Source organism: Rhynchophorus ferrugineus, unplaced genomic scaffold (genome assembly GCF_030347505.1).
Source record: "Rhynchophorus ferrugineus isolate W39M unplaced genomic scaffold, kcgeb_rfMv2 rfM12, whole genome shotgun sequence".
Taxonomy (NCBI): Eukaryota; Metazoa; Arthropoda; class Insecta; order Coleoptera; family Curculionidae; genus Rhynchophorus; species Rhynchophorus ferrugineus.
Window position 1 is genome coordinate 5,135,001 of NW_027472591.1, and position 20,000 is coordinate 5,155,000.

The 20,000-nt window shown below is 41.9% G+C and overlaps 1 protein-coding gene and 2 non-coding genes across 4 annotated transcripts in view; all 3 read left to right on the plus strand.

The window, feature by feature from the left end:
* Positions 1–11,582: 11,582 nt before the first annotated feature.
* The window catches only part of LOC143205462 (uncharacterized), a 37,837-nt gene continuing 29,419 nt past the window's right edge, over positions 11,583–20,000 (plus strand). Inside the window, exon 1 of one of the 2 annotated variants that reach the window (XM_076418641.1) lies at positions 11,583–12,267. In XM_076418641.1, the coding sequence (XP_076274756.1) occupies positions 11,682–12,267 (586 nt within the window). In that variant the 5' untranslated portion in view covers positions 11,583–11,681. The remainder of the gene's footprint in view (positions 12,268–20,000) is intronic. The other variant, XM_076418642.1, reaches the window with a different exon arrangement.
* On the plus strand, positions 17,071–19,059 carry LOC143205634 (small subunit ribosomal RNA). Its single transcript, XR_013007823.1, has one exon. It is a non-coding gene; the product is annotated as a small subunit ribosomal RNA (ribosomal RNA).
* LOC143205643 (5.8S ribosomal RNA) lies at positions 19,768–19,922 on the plus strand. The gene has a single exon (XR_013007829.1). It is a non-coding gene; the product is annotated as a 5.8S ribosomal RNA (ribosomal RNA).

Consider the following 20,000-nt stretch of genomic DNA (forward strand, 5'->3'; position numbering starts at 1 on the left):
GTCCCCGATACTTACGCAGGAAAGACCAGCTCGGAGCTTTAACAAGCACCAGAGCCATAGACAGATAGTCTACATTTCAAAATGTCCATATACTTACGCAGGAAAGACCAGCTCAGCAGATCGCGTTCGGATCCGTTCAGAGAAGGATCGAGATGCCGAGCGCGGGTAAACGGCGGGACTAACTACCACCACCTTGACAACCGCAGCCTATGCCCGAACATATCAGGAAGGCGCGTGCATGGATTAACGAGATTCCCACTGTCCTTATCTAAAATTTTACGCAATACGGCCGCGACGGAACCGAACAGGCGCTCGGAGACCCGTACGTGAACCGTCCCCGATACTTACGCAGGAAAGACCAGCTCGGAGCTTTAACAAGCACCAGAGCCATAGACAGATAGTCTACATTTCAAAATGTCCATATACTTACGCAGGAAAGACCAGCTCAGCAGATCGCGTTCGGATCCGTTCAGAGAAGGATCGAGATGCCGAGCGCGGGTAAACGGCGGGACTAACTACCACCACCTTGACAACCGCAGCCTATGCCCGAACATATCAGGAAGGCGCGTGCATGGATTAACGAGATTCCCACTGTCCTTATCTAAAATTTTACGCAATACGGCCGCGACGGAACCGAACAGGCGCTCGGAGACCCGTACGTGAACCGTCCCCGATACTTACGCAGGAAAGACCAGCTCGGAGCTTTAACAAGCACCAGAGCCATAGACAGATAGTCTACATTTCAAAATGTCCATATACTTACGCAGGAAAGACCAGCTCAGCAGATCGCGTTCGGATCCGTTCAGAGAAGGATCGAGATGCCGAGCGCGGGTAAACGGCGGGACTAACTACCACCACCTTGACAACCGCAGCCTATGCCCGAACATATCAGGAAGGCGCGTGCATGGATTAACGAGATTCCCACTGTCCTTATCTAAAATTTTACGCAATACGGCCGCGACGGAACCGAACAGGCGCTCGGAGACCCGTACGTGAACCGTCCCCGATACTTACGCAGGAAAGACCAGCTCGGAGCTTTAACAAGCACCAGAGCCATAGACAGATAGTCTACATTTCAAAATGTCCATATACTTACGCAGGAAAGACCAGCTCAGCAGATCGCGTTCGGATCCGTTCAGAGAAGGATCGAGATGCCGAGCGCGGGTAAACGGCGGGACTAACTACCACCACCTTGACAACCGCAGCCTATGCCCGAACATATCAGGAAGGCGCGTGCATGGATTAACGAGATTCCCACTGTCCTTATCTAAAATTTTACGTAATACGGCCGCGACGGAACCGAACAGGCGCTCGGAGACCCGTACGTGAACCGTCCCCGATACTTACGCAGGAAAGACCAGCTCGGAGCTTTAACAAGCACCAGAGCCATAGACAGATAGTCTACATTTCAAAATGTCCATATACTTACGCAGGAAAGACCAGCTCAGACCTTTAACAAGCACCAGAGCCATAGACTCATGGTCTACATTTCAAAATGTCCCTAACTAAGATCGCGTTCGGATCCGTTCAGAGAAGGATCGAGATGCCGAGCGCGGGTAAACGGCGGGACTAACTACCACCACCTTGACAACCGCAGCCTATGCCCGAACATATCAGGAAGGCGCGTGCATGGATTAACGAGATTCCCACTGTCCTTATCTAAAATTTTACGCAATACTGCCGCGACGGAACCGAACAGGCGCTCGGAGACCCGTACGTGAACCGTCCCCGATACTTACGCAGGAAAGACCAGCTCGGAGCTTTAACAAGCACCAGAGCCATAGACAGATAGTCTACATTTCAAAATGTCCATATACTTACGCAGGAAAGACCAGCTCAGCAGATCGCGTTCGGATCCGTTCAGAGAAGGATCGAGATGCCGAGCGCGGGTAAACGGCGGGACTAACTACCACCACCTTGACAACCGCAGCCTATGCCCGAACATATCAGGAAGGCGCGTGCATGGATTAACGAGATTCCCACTGTCCTTATCTAAAATTTTACGCAATACTGCCGCGACGGAACCGAACAGGCGCTCGGAGACCCGTACGTGAACCGTCCCCGATACTTACGCAGGAAAGACCAGCTCGGAGTTTTAACAAGCACCAGAGCCATAGACAGATAGTCTACATTTCAAAATGTCCATATACTTACGCAGGAAAGACCAGCTCAGCAGATCGCGTTCGCATCCGTTCAGAGAAGGATCGAGATGCCGAGCGCGGGTAAACGGCGGGACTAACTACCACCGCCTTGACAACCGCAGCCTATGCCCGAACATATCAGGAAGGCGCGTGCATGGATTAACGAGATTCCTACTGCCCCCCTAACTTCTCTCCGCTTGGGGAGTAGGACTTGCTAGGACTACTGTTTCAGCGATAGTCCTAATCATAGAGAAAGACAAATAATGCTCATCTTGTAGTGTGGAAAATTGGCAAACTCATAGTAGCAATGGTCCCAGGGTGCTTTGTCCATTCCACCACTCGGACACGGCCAGTTCCGTCAACTCTGCCAAGACTCCCTAACCTAAAACATTAAAAATCATAACTAGACTATTGATATTCCGATGGGAGGATGATTGGCATTAGGAATGATTGAACAATATGAAACACAATCACGAAGTTACTGCACCGTCCTACGGGGTCGCTATCTCAATAGACCTCATACCTTGCAAATCAAACATATAAGTCATCTAACTAATAAACTTCGAGCAGATAAGTCTAATATAAACAAATGTAGTATTCAACATATCCGAAAGTACTTAAGCAAAGGTAGAATCCTGGCCTGTTGGCGTTCGGTCATCAAGTGCAGAGGAACCGCAGGTTGATGCGGATAGCTTCGGACATGTGATTTCCAGATTGATCACGGTCGGCTCTACCAGTTCTGTCAGGGGAACTGGACACGGATAACCTAAAAAATACAAGAAATGTAAATACACCGCTGGTATCTTGATTGGAAGGTGACTAGCAACAAAATAAAATGAAATAAAAGTGGTTAAACAATATCAAAACATATCTACGGCGTCAAATTCACCCTGAAATAATACGAAATATTCATACAAAAGTACAATCTAGTGACACAGATGGTGTCCGACATAACCTCCAAGTGGTGCGAGGGGGTAAAACAAACAAGTCACAGGTCGACAAATCACATAAGATCGGTCTAATCCATAAGAAAACCTAAAAACACAACAATAACAAAATAAAATAAACAAAACGTTTAAACAGAACGAAGACATAACCTCCAATGCGTGTACGTCAATTCTAATGAATGAGAGACGAAAACAATATCCAACGACATAAAGTAGAGAAAGAAATCAGGCGGCGCGCGCCATCTAGCGAGAACCAAGACAATCAAAGAATAGGATTTTCAAATATAGAGAAGCGTAAAATTGTCAAGAATATCATTAAAAATCTTTGAAAATTGTATTATATTATATTCTATTCTATTCTAAATTAATGATATAAATAGAATATGATATAAAATATCCTTAGCTAAGCATCAGAATTCACCCACAGTCGAAACAAAGGAAGAGATATATTCACATCAAGGAAGGCTCTTCGAAACAATCTAACCTAAATTGCAATAACAACAATAAGTAACCTATGATAAATCACTAGATTAACAAACATATACATACATAAACGGCACTCTCACCTAGATTTCAAACTTACTCAAAAATGCTAATTATATAAGGCAATACAGGTCATCACGGATAATCCTCAAAGGAAGTGCACATCCGAGAGGATGTCAAGGGGCAAGTCAGTAACTGTGTATAACCGCAGCAACTCGGAATAAGCGAAAGATTGTTGCATGGAATATATAAACATCTTCAAACTAACATCCGGTCAAATCTCTCAATGTCATTTAGTTGCTCACTAAAAGCAACAATATCATTCAATTACCTTAAAGGTAACCATACGAAGTAACTAATTGGTACCCTATAGTCAATAAATAGACACTTACTGTATAAACTACCCTAATGAAAAGAAATACATGGGTTGACTGTCATGCATGGCCTTCCTACGGAGACAGTCATCGTACCAATGCATCCAAGTGGGGTGTTGGTCCAACAGTAAGGACATGATCATTAAACTAAAAATTCACAATATAGAATTAGTAGGTAGTGAATCGGATCGACAATTATAAATAATAAACGCATATATAGCTGGAGACCACCAAATCCAGTCGCAACAATAAATGACAGTCTATCATAACTCGTCGCACAATTATGTTCCATAGTAATCTCCAAACGATGACACGGCACTAATAGTCGGTCCGAAACGATAAATTAAAGCAACTTTCATCTCATTTTCAATTGATCACATCAAATTCTAAGAACAAATAACATAACCTCATAAATACAGCTGACATGTACCGGTTCGATATACAGAAATCCTAATCTTTGCAAATCCGATCATAACAATTAGGAAATAATTAATGAAATGAATGAGAAATTAGAAAGATACGATATCGATACAATAAAATGGATATTGTTCAATACTCTCATTAAGAAGAGACTGCATGCACGAAGATTCAGAGAAAGGTATTGTCAAAAGTATTGCGATCTATAAAATATCGTCGTAACTCTGTCGTATATCACAAAACCTCTCAAAATTAAAACTTATGCCTGTTATTTTACTACTTAAGCTAAAATAATAAAATTCTCTTTTTCAGCTGTCTTGGTGGTCCTGAAAAGGACCGATATTTGATGATAAAATAGGTTACATTCGTTTTATTTAGTTTTGCTATCTGTCTTTTTAGGTAACAATACAGCTTGGATATTTGGCAGAACGCCGCCCTGGGCTATAGTAACTCCGGATAGGAGTTTGTTCAATTCTTCGTCGTTTCTGATGGCCAATTGCAAATGCCTAGGGATAATCCTGGTTTTCTTGTTATCTCTAGCGGCGTTACCCGCCAATTCGAGAACCTCGGCTGCCAGATATTCCATTACGGCAGCTAAGTAGACGGGAGCACCGGCCCCTACGCGTTCGGCATAATTCCCTTTCCTTAAAAGTCTGTGAATACGACCGACAGGGAATTGTAATCCCGCTCGGTTAGAACGAGACTTCGCCTTTCCCTTCACTTTTCCGCCTTTACCACGTCCGGACATTTTACTATCGATTGCTTCTAGAACTCGCTCGCCTTAGAGTTGAAATCTGTACTAAAACTGTCAACATACTAGCAACGAATTTTGTTCGTAAGCCGAACGCATGATCTCGTACGCGACCAATGAAAGGCTAACTCAGATAATAGGCGGGGCTTAGGAGTGTATTTAAGGAGCCTATAAATTCTAAGGATTCCTGAAATTTGTTTTAGTCTAGTACTTTTCGTGGTTCCTTTAATATCGTAATATTTATTTCGAAATGCCTCCGAAAACAAGCGGTAAGGCGGCCAAAAAGGCCGGTAAGGCTCAGAAAAATATCTCCAAAAGTGACAAGAAAAAGAAACGCAAGAGGAAGGAAAGCTACGCGATCTACATTTACAAAGTTTTAAAGCAAGTTCATCCCGATACGGGTATCTCCAGCAAGGCCATGTCGATCATGAATTCTTTCGTGAACGATATATTCGAAAGGATAGCCGCCGAAGCGTCCCGTCTCGCTCATTACAATAAAAGATCTACTATCACAAGCAGAGAAATCCAAACTGCCGTGCGATTATTGCTGCCCGGTGAATTGGCTAAGCACGCCGTTAGTGAAGGTACCAAAGCCGTCACTAAATATACCAGTTCTAAGTAAACCATAAGCCTTGAATATCATAAAGGAGAAAACGGTTCTTTTCAGAGCCACAATTTAGATAAATAAAAAAAGAAATAATCTTAAAAAAATTAATTTTATATATTATACAGCTGTAGTATCCAATATTGAAATACAAATTTTGTTATCAACAGTATATTATTATTCTTTGGTTATTAGTGATTACATTATTTTTTCTTTAGTTTTTAAAAACAATGCGTATAAGTACACCGACTGTTATTAATTACTAACATGTAGTCGAATATAACTCTGAGATAAAAATCCATAACTCTTTTAGTGGTTTATATAAATATCGATAAAAGAATATTAATTGAATTATCTTCTTTTTCTTTGATTAAATTTAGGTGGTTCTGAAAAGAACCGTTTTTTTTTTGTTGCAAAATACGACTATAAGTAGAGTATTATAAATGATAGAAAATAAAGTTTAGGCACGTTCGCCTCTGATACGTCTGGCTAGCTGAATATCCTTGGGCATGATGGTTACTCGCTTTGCATGTATCGCACATAAATTAGTATCCTCAAAAAGGCCAACTAAATAAGCTTCGCTGGCCTCTTGTAAAGCCATCACCGCCGAACTTTGAAAACGTAAATCGGTCTTGAAATCTTGAGCGATTTCGCGAACCAATCGTTGAAAAGGTAATTTCCTAATCAATAATTCGGTGCTCTTTTGATAACGACGAATCTCCCGCAAAGCGACCGTCCCAGGTCGGTAGCGATGTGGTTTCTTAACGCCACCGGTAGCTGGAGCGCTTTTCCTGGCCGCTTTGGTAGCCAATTGTTTCCTAGGAGCTTTACCTCCTGTTGATTTTCGCGCAGTTTGCTTGGTACGAGCCATATTTTTAAAATAGAGGTAATGAGAAAAATTAACAAACGCAAACGACGGCGACCCCTTTCGGACTGATTCGGTCATAAAATCAGAGAGTCCTTTTTATAACATGTTATCTAATCTGATTGGTCCGTTTTGTGCCAGTGGGCGGAACTCAATCCTAAGTCTACAAAACCGGGCTGATTGAATGTAATCGACAACAGTTGTCCGTAGCACTCGTGTTGTGAGCGCGCTACTTATTCGAGATCATTTATTTTTTTTGTATTAGGTTCGATAAAAGATGACCGGCAGAGGTAAAGGTGGTAAAGGTTTGGGAAAAGGAGGAGCCAAGCGGCATCGTAAAGTGCTTCGTGATAATATCCAAGGTATTACGAAGCCCGCCATTAGAAGATTGGCTAGACGAGGCGGCGTAAAACGTATATCTGGTCTGATTTACGAAGAGACCAGAGGTGTTTTAAAAGTGTTTTTGGAAAACGTCATCAGAGATGCCGTTACATATACCGAACACGCCAAAAGAAAAACCGTTACCGCAATGGATGTAGTATACGCCTTGAAACGTCAAGGACGTACATTATACGGGTTTGGAGGTTAAGTCACATTTTATTCGCGAACTAACGTGAAATGTGACCCTCAAAATTAATTTTAGAAAAATTAAACAACGGTTCTTTTCAGAACCACAAATTTATCGATATTTAAAAAACGGAAGCTCTATTAGGATTTAAGGATAATCTTTCAATCATTACAATCATCATAATTTTATTTAAAATAATAATTTAAGTATAACTGGCCCTAATTATTTGAGGGTTTGGATTCCAAAACTCTATACTTAATAAATAGACCGCCCCTTAAATTCATCGTTAATTACATAGATTATATACAAGGCGCGATGTTATAATACGGTTCGATTTTACTAAAGGAGAACCGCTAGAAATAAATCCTTCATATTATTTCGACTTAATTGTTGTTTAATAAAACGATAATTATTGGTATTGGAATGTCTCTTAATTTATCTTACACACCCAAAAAACAATCTTTAAAGTACTTAAACTGTTTATTAGAATATTTTAAATAATTAGTAAGTGCAAGTCATAATATGAGTTTTAATTTTAAGTTTCTTTTTTTGTTTTATTATTTTGGTGGTCCTGAAAAGGACCGATAGTTAAAAGGTTTTTGTACGACACAAAAACCCTAAGGCTCATGTAACTTATTTGGTTTTACTATCTGTTTTTTTCGGTAACAATACGGCCTGGATGTTTGGTAGAACGCCGCCCTGGGCTATAGTAACACCGGAGAGGAGTTTGTTCAGTTCTTCGTCATTTCTGATGGCCAATTGTAAATGCCTAGGGATAATCCTTGTTTTCTTGTTGTCTCTAGCGGCGTTACCTGCCAACTCGAGAACTTCGGCCGCCAAATATTCCATTACGGCAGCTAAGTAGACGGGAGCACCGGCCCCTACGCGTTCGGCATAATTTCCTTTCCTTAAAAGCCGGTGAATACGGCCAACAGGAAATTGTAATCCCGCTCGGTTGGAACGAGATTTCGCCTTTCCCTTCACTTTTCCACCCTTACCACGTCCAGACATTGTATTGCTAACTTTTTTAAACTAAAAATAACCGAAAAACTAATGGCGACAACGCTCACGTCCTTTCGACAACGAATGAACAACTGGCAGTGAACTGTCCAGCGAATAGCTTTTATTCGGCAACTTCTCAAAACACTAGTACGTTTCCTACTCGACCAATCAGAGCTTTCTACGACATAACGCCAAGAATGGGCGGAGCTTAGAAGTGTAGCGTCATTTATCAAATAATTAAACGACTATAGGTATATTTCGGTTTAGTCTTTTATCTTTTGCTGTATGGGTAGGTCGCGAATCTCATTCGTTTAAAATGCCACCGAAGACAAGCGGTAAAGCGGCAAAAAAGGCTGGAAAAGCCCAGAAAAACATTTCTAAGAGCGATAAGAAAAAGAAGCGTAGGAGGAAGGAAAGCTACGCGATTTACATATACAAAGTTTTAAAGCAGGTTCATCCCGATACGGGTATTTCCAGCAAGGCCATGTCGATTATGAATTCTTTCGTGAACGATATATTCGAAAGGATAGCCGCCGAAGCGTCGCGCCTCGCCCATTACAATAAAAGATCGACCATCACGAGCAGAGAAATCCAAACCGCCGTTAGGTTATTGTTACCCGGTGAATTGGCTAAGCATGCCGTTAGCGAAGGTACCAAAGCTGTCACTAAATATACCAGTTCTAAGTAAACGAAATATATTATTTTGAAGGTGATCATAATAATATGAAGGGTGGAAAACGGCTCTTTTCAGAGCCCCAAAATGTTTAAAGAAGAAAAAAAGAAATAAACTATTGTTAAGAAGATAGGATATATACGAAGTCAAATAAATTAAAATATAGTAATCGTTCATAAAAATGTTAAAATATCCAGAAAAAAATATTTTATTTTATATATTCATTCCTTTACGGTAACATAATAACAGTATATGTGATACCCCTTTCTTATCGTGATATAAACTTCAAGTCAATCCAGCAGGTGTTCACACCTTATTACTAAGGATTCCTCAATATTCACAATATATTTGTGAGCATAATATTCTAAATTCAATTCACAAATATTATAACTAAAGCGTCATATAAACGGAAAAAATATCAATGTCTCTTTTTTCTAATAGAAGTTGGTGGTTCTGAGAAGAACCTTTTTTTTTTCATATAAATACAAAAAACGACCTTAATATAGGACAGCCGTAGCATTTATGCACGTTCGCCTCTAATGCGTCTGGCTAATTGAATGTCCTTAGGCATGATAGTTACTCGTTTAGCATGGATCGCACACAAATTGGTGTCTTCAAAGAGACCAACCAAATAGGCCTCGCTAGCTTCTTGCAAAGCCATCACTGCCGAACTTTGGAAACGTAAATCGGTCTTGAAATCCTGAGCGATTTCGCGAACCAATCGTTGGAAAGGCAATTTCCTAATCAATAATTCGGTACTCTTCTGATAGCGTCGGATTTCTCTTAGAGCGACCGTACCGGGTCTGTAACGATGCGGTTTTTTAACACCACCGGTAGCGGGAGCGCTTTTCCTGGCTGCTTTAGTAGCCAATTGTTTTCTGGGAGCCTTACCTCCGGTTGATTTTCGAGCAGTTTGCTTGGTACGAGCCATCGTCTAAACGGGTCTGACTTCAAACGTGTAGGAAGAATTACAAGCGCAAGCACCAACGAACTTTTGGAAACTGATCGAAGGTGTCAAAGAAATCTCCCTTTTTAATAATGTGTGAAGATATTCTGATTGGTCCGGCTAGCATCTGTGGGCGGGACCCGATTCGAACTCAACAAAACCCATGGTAGGATTTGAAATTGAAATAGTTACCCGTAGTATTCGAGGTGTACGCTGCACAATTCGATTATAAATTTGCTTTCTTTTAATACTAAATTGAATAAATCATGACGGGCAGAGGTAAAGGTGGTAAAGGTTTGGGAAAAGGAGGCGCTAAGCGGCATCGTAAAGTGCTTCGTGATAATATCCAAGGTATTACGAAACCCGCCATCAGAAGATTGGCTAGGCGGGGTGGAGTTAAACGTATATCCGGTCTAATTTATGAAGAAACCAGAGGTGTATTAAAAGTATTTTTGGAAAACGTTATCAGAGACGCCGTCACTTATACCGAACACGCCAAAAGGAAAACCGTTACTGCCATGGATGTAGTATACGCCCTCAAACGCCAAGGACGAACCCTATACGGATTTGGCGGTTAAATAAAGTATTATATATGCTGACCAATTAAAACAGAACAACGTATCTATTCAACTAAAGAAAACAACGGTTCTTTTCAGAGCCACAAATTTACTAGCATAAAAAAAGAAATTTATTATTCGAAAATGGACTAAGATGACGTTAAATTTTATTAAATATCTGCTCCTTTCATCTAAGATTTACTTGTAAAGTAACAAATATACTGCATTATAATAGACGATCGTAATATAAAAAGATAGATAAAGTTTAAAATAAGATTTCATAATAAATGTTAGGTTAATGACAAGAATGTAAATGATGGTGAACAATCGAATACCGAATCTTCGTTGAAGCTTTAATATAGTTTTCCTTTAGAGAGAAAATACTCCGAGATAAACTTCGCGTCGATGAGCTTGGAGAATCCTTAAGATTTCAAAGAAGGTACGGTAGTTCTACGCACGTATGTATGGAGATCGCGTTCCATGTATTTATTGACTTTAGATAACTATTTATGAAAACAGATTTCAACTAAAGAAGCAAAATATACTATAATATATATGAGCATTGTATCGATACAGAAGGGTTTGACACGATATTCTTATAGACGTCTCGATATCGTTGCTCACCCGATACGTTCGATTGTAACCCAGAGTTCGGATGGTGTTAAGAAACCGTTAAATAAGAAGTATATTAGTATAGGATCGGTTAATTTTCATGTCATTGTTTTCTTACAGTTAATTCGACAACGGTACGTTTCGATATAGATTCGTTTTGGACAACGAACAATCTGTACCGCATCAATTAGGAATAATATGTCTCGTTTCTCCAATAATAGCATTAGATCTGTACGGAATTGCATTTATATCAAAAGACGATATATCGGGGGACGTAGATTTGAAAAGATATATTTTCATAGTTATAACCGAAAGTCTATAACTCGAATGTAAATTGGTAGTTTCGACGGAATCGAGAGCAACGCTTGATTTTGTGCTTCCTTCTAAGACGATAGTCAACGTAAAATTTATTGGTAAAGTTTGCTACTTCTACTACGTTTTATCTTTTAACGCCTCGAACATAAATCGTATGATATTCTAAAGGATTTATGTATTTAATATGAGAAATAAGTAAACGGTTCCAAGCTCGATGAACGTTTCGACGAAGCCGGAATATGGAACGTCGTTCGCGCTCGACCGTTCAGTCCTCCGTTCGGCTCATATCATATAGGGTACGCATTAAATGAGAGCGACCGCCAGACAGTTAAAATACGCGAACGAGAAGCATACGCACGTACGTAACTTTGTCAAACGAATCGTGATTAGAACGTTCTTATAAGAAAATTAAGAAATTATATCAGAATGTCGGACGTCGATATTAGCGGACAAGCGGTTTCTCCTTCGTCGAATCAAGGGAGTGGAGGAAATTCCGCCGCCGTTGTTAACGCATCGTCAACAGGCACACCGGCCGGGTCGAATTCATCTTCGGTGTCGGCTACGGGAGCCGCATCAGCTACAGCCGGTAGCGCAGGTTCGTCTGCAGGAGGGAAGAAAGAAAAATCCACTTCGAGCAAGGCGAAGAGTTCTAAATCGAAAGTTAGTCATCCTCCGATCGCTGATATGGTAACGAGTGCAATTAAAGGATTGAAAGAGAAAGGCGGAACTTCCTTCAGAGCTATTAAAAAATACATAGCGGCCAATTACAAAGTGGATGCTGACAAATTATCGCCCTTTATAAAGAAATATATAAAGACGTGGATCGCTTCGGGTGTTTTGGTACAAACGAAGGGCAAAGGAGCTTCCGGATCATTTAAATTAGCGGCTTCGGCACGTAAAGCAGGAGGTACGACAGCCGCAGGTACGAAGAAAAGAAAAACGGCCACTGCCAAAACCGGACAGAAAAATAAACGAAAACCAGTAGGAGGTGCCGCGACAGCTACGACAGCCGGTGGTAAAAAAGCGTCTGCCAAAAAAACCTCAGAGAAAACGGAAAAAAAGACGACCGCCGCCTCCGCCTCAACTAAGAAAACCACAGCTAAAAGTAAGAAAGGTGAATCTGCAACTTTGGCCGAGAAAAAAGCTTCTGCCAAAAAAGCCGTCGAAAAGAAAACAGGAAAGAAATCTACCGCCGCCACGACTACGTCCGCTTCCAATGCCGCCGCTAATAGTTCATCTTCGAAAGCAGCAAAAAGCAACACGGCCGCAAGATCCCCGAAATCGCCTTCCAAAGCGAAAAAATCTAATAAAGCCGGACCTACGAAAAAGCCCAAGGCGCCTAAACCGAAAAGTGCTAAGACGACGACCTCAACTGTTCGTGTTGCCGCTGGTGAAGGTGCGAAAACTAAAAAACCAGTATCACCAAAGAAAAAGAAATAAAACTATTTCTACTACGTATGACGATATATTAAACAGGCGACACATTTCATCGTCAGATCAAGAAGACACGGAGTTGAAAATTACAAATATCCCGACACTCCTGGACGTGCTACGACTTCCCTAAAAAATACGTTCGTCCAAGACCGTATTTTTTTAATAGAAAAAAAAACGGTTCTTTTCAGAACCACAATATAACTTTATAAAAGAAAGAATATTTATATAATTTATTTATTATCTTATTATTACTTAAATGATTATTTTCTAGATAGAGCCGTAACTAATTAGGGAACCGATCGATCGATACTCTAAAACAGTAATAAAGGAATATTCAGTACAGATCAGATTATTTATAAATTTTCTAGTTAATATTTATTCTTTAATAAGAACGCGTATTCTAACTTCTTTTTTATACGATTTTGTTGGCCCTGAAAAGGACCGATATTAAAGGGCGTATGCAAAACTTTAAACGGTTTGCGTTATCTATTTGGTTTTGCTGTCTGTCTTTTTAGGCAATAATACTGCTTGAATGTTAGGCAAGACGCCGCCCTGGGCAATAGTAACGCCAGATAACAGTTTATTCAATTCCTCGTCGTTTCTGATGGCCAATTGTAAATGCCTAGGGATAATCCTTGTTTTCTTGTTGTCTCTAGCGGCGTTACCCGCCAACTCGAGAACTTCGGCCGCCAGATATTCCATTACGGCAGCTAAGTAAACGGGAGCACCGGCCCCTACGCGTTCGGCATAATTTCCTTTCCTTAGAAGTCGGTGAATACGACCGACAGGAAATTGTAATCCCGCACGATTGGAACGAGACTTCGCCTTTCCCTTCACTTTTCCGCCTTTACCACGTCCGGACATGTTAATCTCGATCGTTGTTAGATACCGCTCACCTTTAAATCAAAAACGGTACTGGAAATTTCTTACAGATCGGCCTGGAATTTTGTCCGCGAGCCAAACTCGTTATATCATACGCGACCAATCAGACTCTAACTCGGGCTATGGGCGGGGCTTAGAAGTGTTCCTTCGAATGTTATAAGTTCTAGAATTAAAGGCATTTTTTTAGTTAAGTACTCTTTGAGGTACGTGAGACGTCGGGATTTTTATTTCGAAATGCCACCGAAGACAAGCGGTAAGGCGGCCAAGAAAGCCGGAAAAGCCCAGAAAAATATCTCTAAGAGCGACAAGAAAAAGAAGCGCAGGAGGAAGGAAAGCTATGCGATTTACATATACAAAGTTTTAAAGCAGGTTCATCCCGATACGGGTATCTCCAGCAAGGCCATGTCGATCATGAATTCTTTCGTGAACGATATATTCGAAAGGATAGCCGCCGAAGCGTCGCGTCTCGCCCATTACAATAAGAGATCAACGATCACGAGCAGAGAAATCCAAACCGCCGTTAGGTTATTGTTACCCGGTGAGTTGGCTAAGCACGCCGTTAGCGAAGGTACCAAAGCAGTCACCAAATATACCAGTTCTAAGTAAATTAATTCACATACCTATGTGTGTTTCAATATACTACTTACCTGCAAAATCGGTTCTTTTCAGAACCACAATTGGATATACATTTTAAAAAATGAAATGTTAAACAGTAGCTGACATTTTATAAAAACAGAATTTTCAGATATATATATATATATTGTAGTTATTGTATTGAATTATATTATATCATTATAATCTGTTATATAGTAAGTATATAGAATAAGTTTTGTAAAAATGGTACGGCCCGAGATTGTTATTTAAAAATAAGGTAAAGTATTTCTGGAGTGACTTCGAAAATATGTGTATTCATTTTTATTACGTTTATGACTATATGATAATTAATTTATTTTTCCTAACTGTGGCTAATTGTGGATTGTGGCTAATTTCTACACGATAAGTATTAATCACGGGAACGTCTCGAAATGAACAAATAGGAACTGTAATTAATCAAGAATTTAGAATGGAACTATCGTCCTAATATAATGAGGATCGTCAAAGAGAAGATACTTTTTTTTTCGTTTACTAGGTTGACCTTGCTTGGGGACAGTGGAACTCAGTGGAAAATCGCTGATGGTGGGTGAGGAGGATAGGCCTGTGGTCAGAATCGATATCTTGGAGTACTTGCAGGTCAGAGGCTTGATTCGAATTTTGATAGATAAAAAAGTCAATTATTGTCGGTCGATTGGAGGAGTAGTGAGTTGGTTCGCTTGGAGCAATAAGCCCAAGTTCCAACTCATCTATTATCCCGGCCGATAGTAATTCTTCCAATAGCTGTGTGGTTGATGGCGTTGAAAATGGCCTGAAAATCTCCTTGGTCATCTGAATATGTTCCGAAGAGTATTTCGCCAATGGAGATCGGGTTCGTGTTCTAGTGGAATCCAGACCAGCCAGACGACTGTTATCTTGAGTTCCCCGTACATGAGTGGGGGGAGGAATTGGTCTTTTGGGTTTGGTTGTTTTTGGAGTAGGTCGGCACTTGCATCCCGAGTAATTTGCGGTGTATGGTTCTCAACAGTTGGTGCATTTCGGCGGGGAATTTCTGTCTTTGGGACTTGATGTAGGCCGGAGTGGCTTTACAGTTGGCCGATGAATGACCGTAGAATTGGCAGTTAAAACGTTGAACGCGCCTGCCGTTGCCGCGCTGGGCTTGGACTTTTACCACCTGATTCATTAGGCGGTCGACCGCGAAGATACGGCGTTCCTCTCGAGGAACCGACCAACATGGATTGGATTGAAACCGAGCTTCATGAGCGCGGTTCGGACTTCGAGTTACCATTACGTCGAGAGAGAAATATAATATATTAGCTGACCCCGCAGACACTCCGTACCCTGTACTCAATGGATAAATAAAGGATTCATTCTATCAAATTCTTCGTTCAAATCACTTTCGAATCATCCTTAGGAACATTCTGATATCGGAAAACCTTATCCGTAGTCGATAAACGATATCTAACGGATGAATTATAGAAAATGGCCAATAAGCGGCAAATATCCGATCGTAAGGGTGCACCATCGTTTCGGCGAATCATTCTTTTGGAATCTTACGTTCTACAAGCAAAACATTTATTCATAGGTATATACCGATAATAACGAACGGGCCGACGTAACAACCTAAAATGTCCTGAAATACGTGAGAACAGTTTTACTCCGATCGCCGTATCGATATGTGACAGTATCCATCCTATGAAGGATCTTTACATTCTACTAGCATAATTTTATGGATCGGAATTTTCCGACTTTTAAAGAACGTGATCGGCAGTCTAGAAACGGCCTGAGGACGTATTAACACGAGAGGTTAAAATTATTGCTTTAGAAGTTCACGTTGTCTAAAGCTAAAGTTTATTCATCGGAACATTCCGATAATAACGAGAACGGGCAGACGTAAAAACGAAAAATTTGCGCAACGTCCGTATAAACGATCTGTTCTAAAACACCCATACATTTCCGATAGCTGGCGAGAGACCCGCGCTTAAATCGTGTGCGCTTCTACGTGGGGCGATACGAGAGACGGATACGACGGGTCGGGTCGACCGGCGCTGTGACACTTTTACCGAGTGGCTTTTGATCAGCGAAGGTGGTATTACATATTATATGTTAATATATAAGATCCGAACCGTATTTTTTTATTTATCTAAATAAAAAGCGTATTTCGTCGTGTTATTATATATTCGTAACGCTCTCGCGATTTTGTATCGTCGTTTCGTTGTTCTTCCTGGTCGGTTTTTTTCGATATATCGGGAAGCGTACGACGACGACGACGGTATCACTGCGAGATCGCGAATTCGGCGGGAACATTCGGCTTCGTTAGAAGAAGATGATCCACGATTCATATGCGATTGGAATTATTATTTTTATGGACGTATCGGTTTTTCATCGGAACGTTCATAAAACAGCAACACATTTTGCGATAGCTCTCTGCTCTCCGAGCGAGAATAAAATAAAAAATCACGAAACGTTTCTCGTACGAGGTTTCCTTGTCGCTTTATATATTTCTATCTAGCGAAGGGTTCGGAGAGAATGTTTTTCGAGGTCTTATAAACGCCGAACGATATTTTGCGGCATCCAATTTTCGACGTAGTCGACGATCGTCGTCGATAATCGAGATAATTGGGTGCCTAGTCGATCGGTTGTGTATAAAAAAAACAAAAGATGTGTCTAAGATGATGATATCGTTTTGTTTTATTAGACAACTAATATTAAAATGTAAGAGCGTGGCGCCTCGGACCGGTTTTTCCGTCGTCTAGGCGCGCTATCATGCACCTCCTTTTTATTAGTCGTCGATATATATTATATATCGTCGTCTTACGCACACGTTTCTTTATAAGTCAAACTTATAAAATAAACTGTGTCTGTATTTGTTTTATCTGCTTCGTGTCGATAAAATAATAAGAACAGTTCCCTGGTTGATCCTGCCAGTAGTCATATGCTTGTCTCAAAGATTAAGCCATGCATGTCTCAGTACATACCGAATTAAGGTGAAACCGCGAAAGGCTCATTAAATCAGTTATGGTTCCTTAGATCGTACCCACAATTACTTGGATAACTGTGGTAATTCTAGAGCTAATACATGCAAACAGAGCTCCGACCAGAGATGGAAGGAGTGCTTTTATTAGATCAAAACCAATCGGTTTCGGGTTCGCGCTCGTCATCGTACAACTTGGTGACTCTGAATAACTTTAAGCTGATCGCACGGTCTCGCACCGGCGACACATCTTTCAAATGTCTGCCTTATCAACTGTCGATGGTAGGTTCTGCGCCTACCATGGTCGTAACGGGTAACGGGGAATCAGGGTTCGATTCCGGAGAGGGAGCCTGAGAAACGGCTACCACATCCAAGGAAGGCAGCAGGCGCGCAAATTACCCACTCCCGGCACGGGGAGGTAGTGACGAAAAATAACGATACGGGACTCATCCGAGGCCCCGTAATCGGAATGAGTACACTCTAAACCCTTTAACGAGGATCAATTGGAGGGCCAGTCTGGTGCCAGCAGCCGCGGTAATTCCAGCTCCAATAGCGTATATTAAAGTTGTTGCGGTTAAAAAGCTCGTAGTCGAATTTGTGTCTCGCGCCGCCGGTTCATCGTTCGCGGTGTTAACTGGCGTGTTTTTCGCGAGACGTCCTGCCGGTGGGCTTAGTCGTGTCGCGTCGCCGTCGCGCGTGCGTTTCGGCGTGCGTGTTGTGCGCGTCGTGGTTACGACGGCCCAACTCAATCCTGCCGCGGTGCTCTTTACTGAGTGTCGAGGTGGGCCGGCACGTTTACTTTGAACAAATTAGAGTGCTCAAAGCAGGCTAAAATTTCGCCTGAATACTGTATGCATGGAATAATGGAATAGGACCTCGGTTCTATTTTGTTGGTTTTCGGAACCCCGAGGTAATGATTAATAGGAACGGATGGGGGCATTCGTATTGCGACGTTAGAGGTGAAATTCTTGGATCGTCGCAAGACGAACAGAAGCGAAAGCATTTGCCAAAAACGCTTTCATTGATCAAGAACGAAAGTTAGAGGTTCGAAGGCGATCAGATACCGCCCTAGTTCTAACCTTAAACGATGCCAGCTAGCGATCCGTCGACGTTCCCTAATATGACTCGACGGGCAGCTTCCGGGAAACCAAAGCTTTTGGGTTCCGGGGGAAGTATGGTTGCAAAGCTGAAACTTAAAGGAATTGACGGAAGGGCACCACCAGGAGTGGAGCCTGCGGCTTAATTTGACTCAACACGGGAAACCTCACCAGGCCCGGACACCGGAAGGATTGACAGATTGAGAGCTCTTTCTTGATTCGGTGGGTGGTGGTGCATGGCCGTTCTTAGTTGGTGGAGCGATTTGTCTGGTTAATTCCGATAACGAACGAGACTCTAGCCTGCTAACTAGGCGCTTTTTGACATCCTAAAGGCCCGCCGGCCGCGTTGCTTTCGGGTTTCGCGGTTCGTGCGCGGTTTTTACTGTCGGCGTACAAACTATTCTTCTTAGAGGGACAGGCGGCTTCTAGCCGCACGAGATTGAGCAATAACAGGTCTGTGATGCCCTTAGATGTTCTGGGCCGCACGCGCGCTACACTGAAGGAATCAGCGTGTCTTCCCTGGCCGAGCGGCCCGGGTAACCCGCTGAACCTCCTTCGTGCTAGGGATTGGGGCTTGCAATTGTTCCCCATGAACGAGGAATTCCCAGTAAGCGCGAGTCATAAGCTCGCGTTGATTACGTCCCTGCCCTTTGTACACACCGCCCGTCGCTACTACCGATTGAATGATTTAGTGAGGTCTTCGGATCGACACGCGATGGCGTTTCGGCGTCGTCGATGTGTAGGAAAAGATGACCAAACTTGATCATTTAGAGGAAGTAAAAGTCGTAACAAGGTTTCCGTAGGTGAACCTGCGGAAGGATCATTACAGTGTGTTGTTATGCCTATATATATATAATAGGTAAACGTACAAGTCTGTAAAAATCATTGTCGAACGTTAAAGAGCCATCTACGAAGTTCGGAAGTTCCGATCGAATTTCGACGTCGTCAACGTAGCTGTTTTCGGGTACCTATAATATATGGTTTTAAAAGATGTACGCCCGAAAGCGGAGATATATACGATGAAGATGTTGTTATATAGGACGACGAGTAATAATCGTCGGCCTACGACGGATTTCGTTATAAATGGACAAATCGAGCGCAAAATAAAACGATTTTGCCAATTATATTTCTAATCGACGTTTCGATCCTCATATCGACGAACATATACGATGATCGGTAATGTGATTAGTTTACGAAAATCTTATCACCCTTCGTTTGTTTCATTCCAAAAGGGTGAGATTTAGTTTACGAAAATATTGCCAAACTATGATCAGCGTATGCTCTTTTGTTGTCGTACGAGGTGAGACGACGAAAATTTACAACGAACGTCACCATTTCGAGTAGTCTGTCTCCGCTCCTCTCGTTGTGTGTAGTGGAGAAGACGAAAATAAACCGTAAGAGCGTTTTAAAGTCGACGGCGGCTGCGAAAGGGGCGCAAGCGCTGTCTATGACGTGAGCGCGCGTCGTCGTCGTCGTCGTCGTCTTATAATAGAAACGTTTCGATATGCGTTTAAAACCTAACTTAAAAAAAGATTACCCTAAACGGTGGATCACTTGGCTCGTGGGTCGATGAAGAACGCAGCTAATTGCGCGTCAACTTGTGAACTGCAGGACACATGAACATCGACATTTCGAACGCACATTGCGGTCCTGGGATCTCATACCCGGACCACTCCTGGCTGAGGGTCGTATCTCATTTCAAGACTGCTCGGATTTTCTTTGATCTTCGCGATCGACGAGAAATGTCTGAGCGTGCTGAGCGTATAA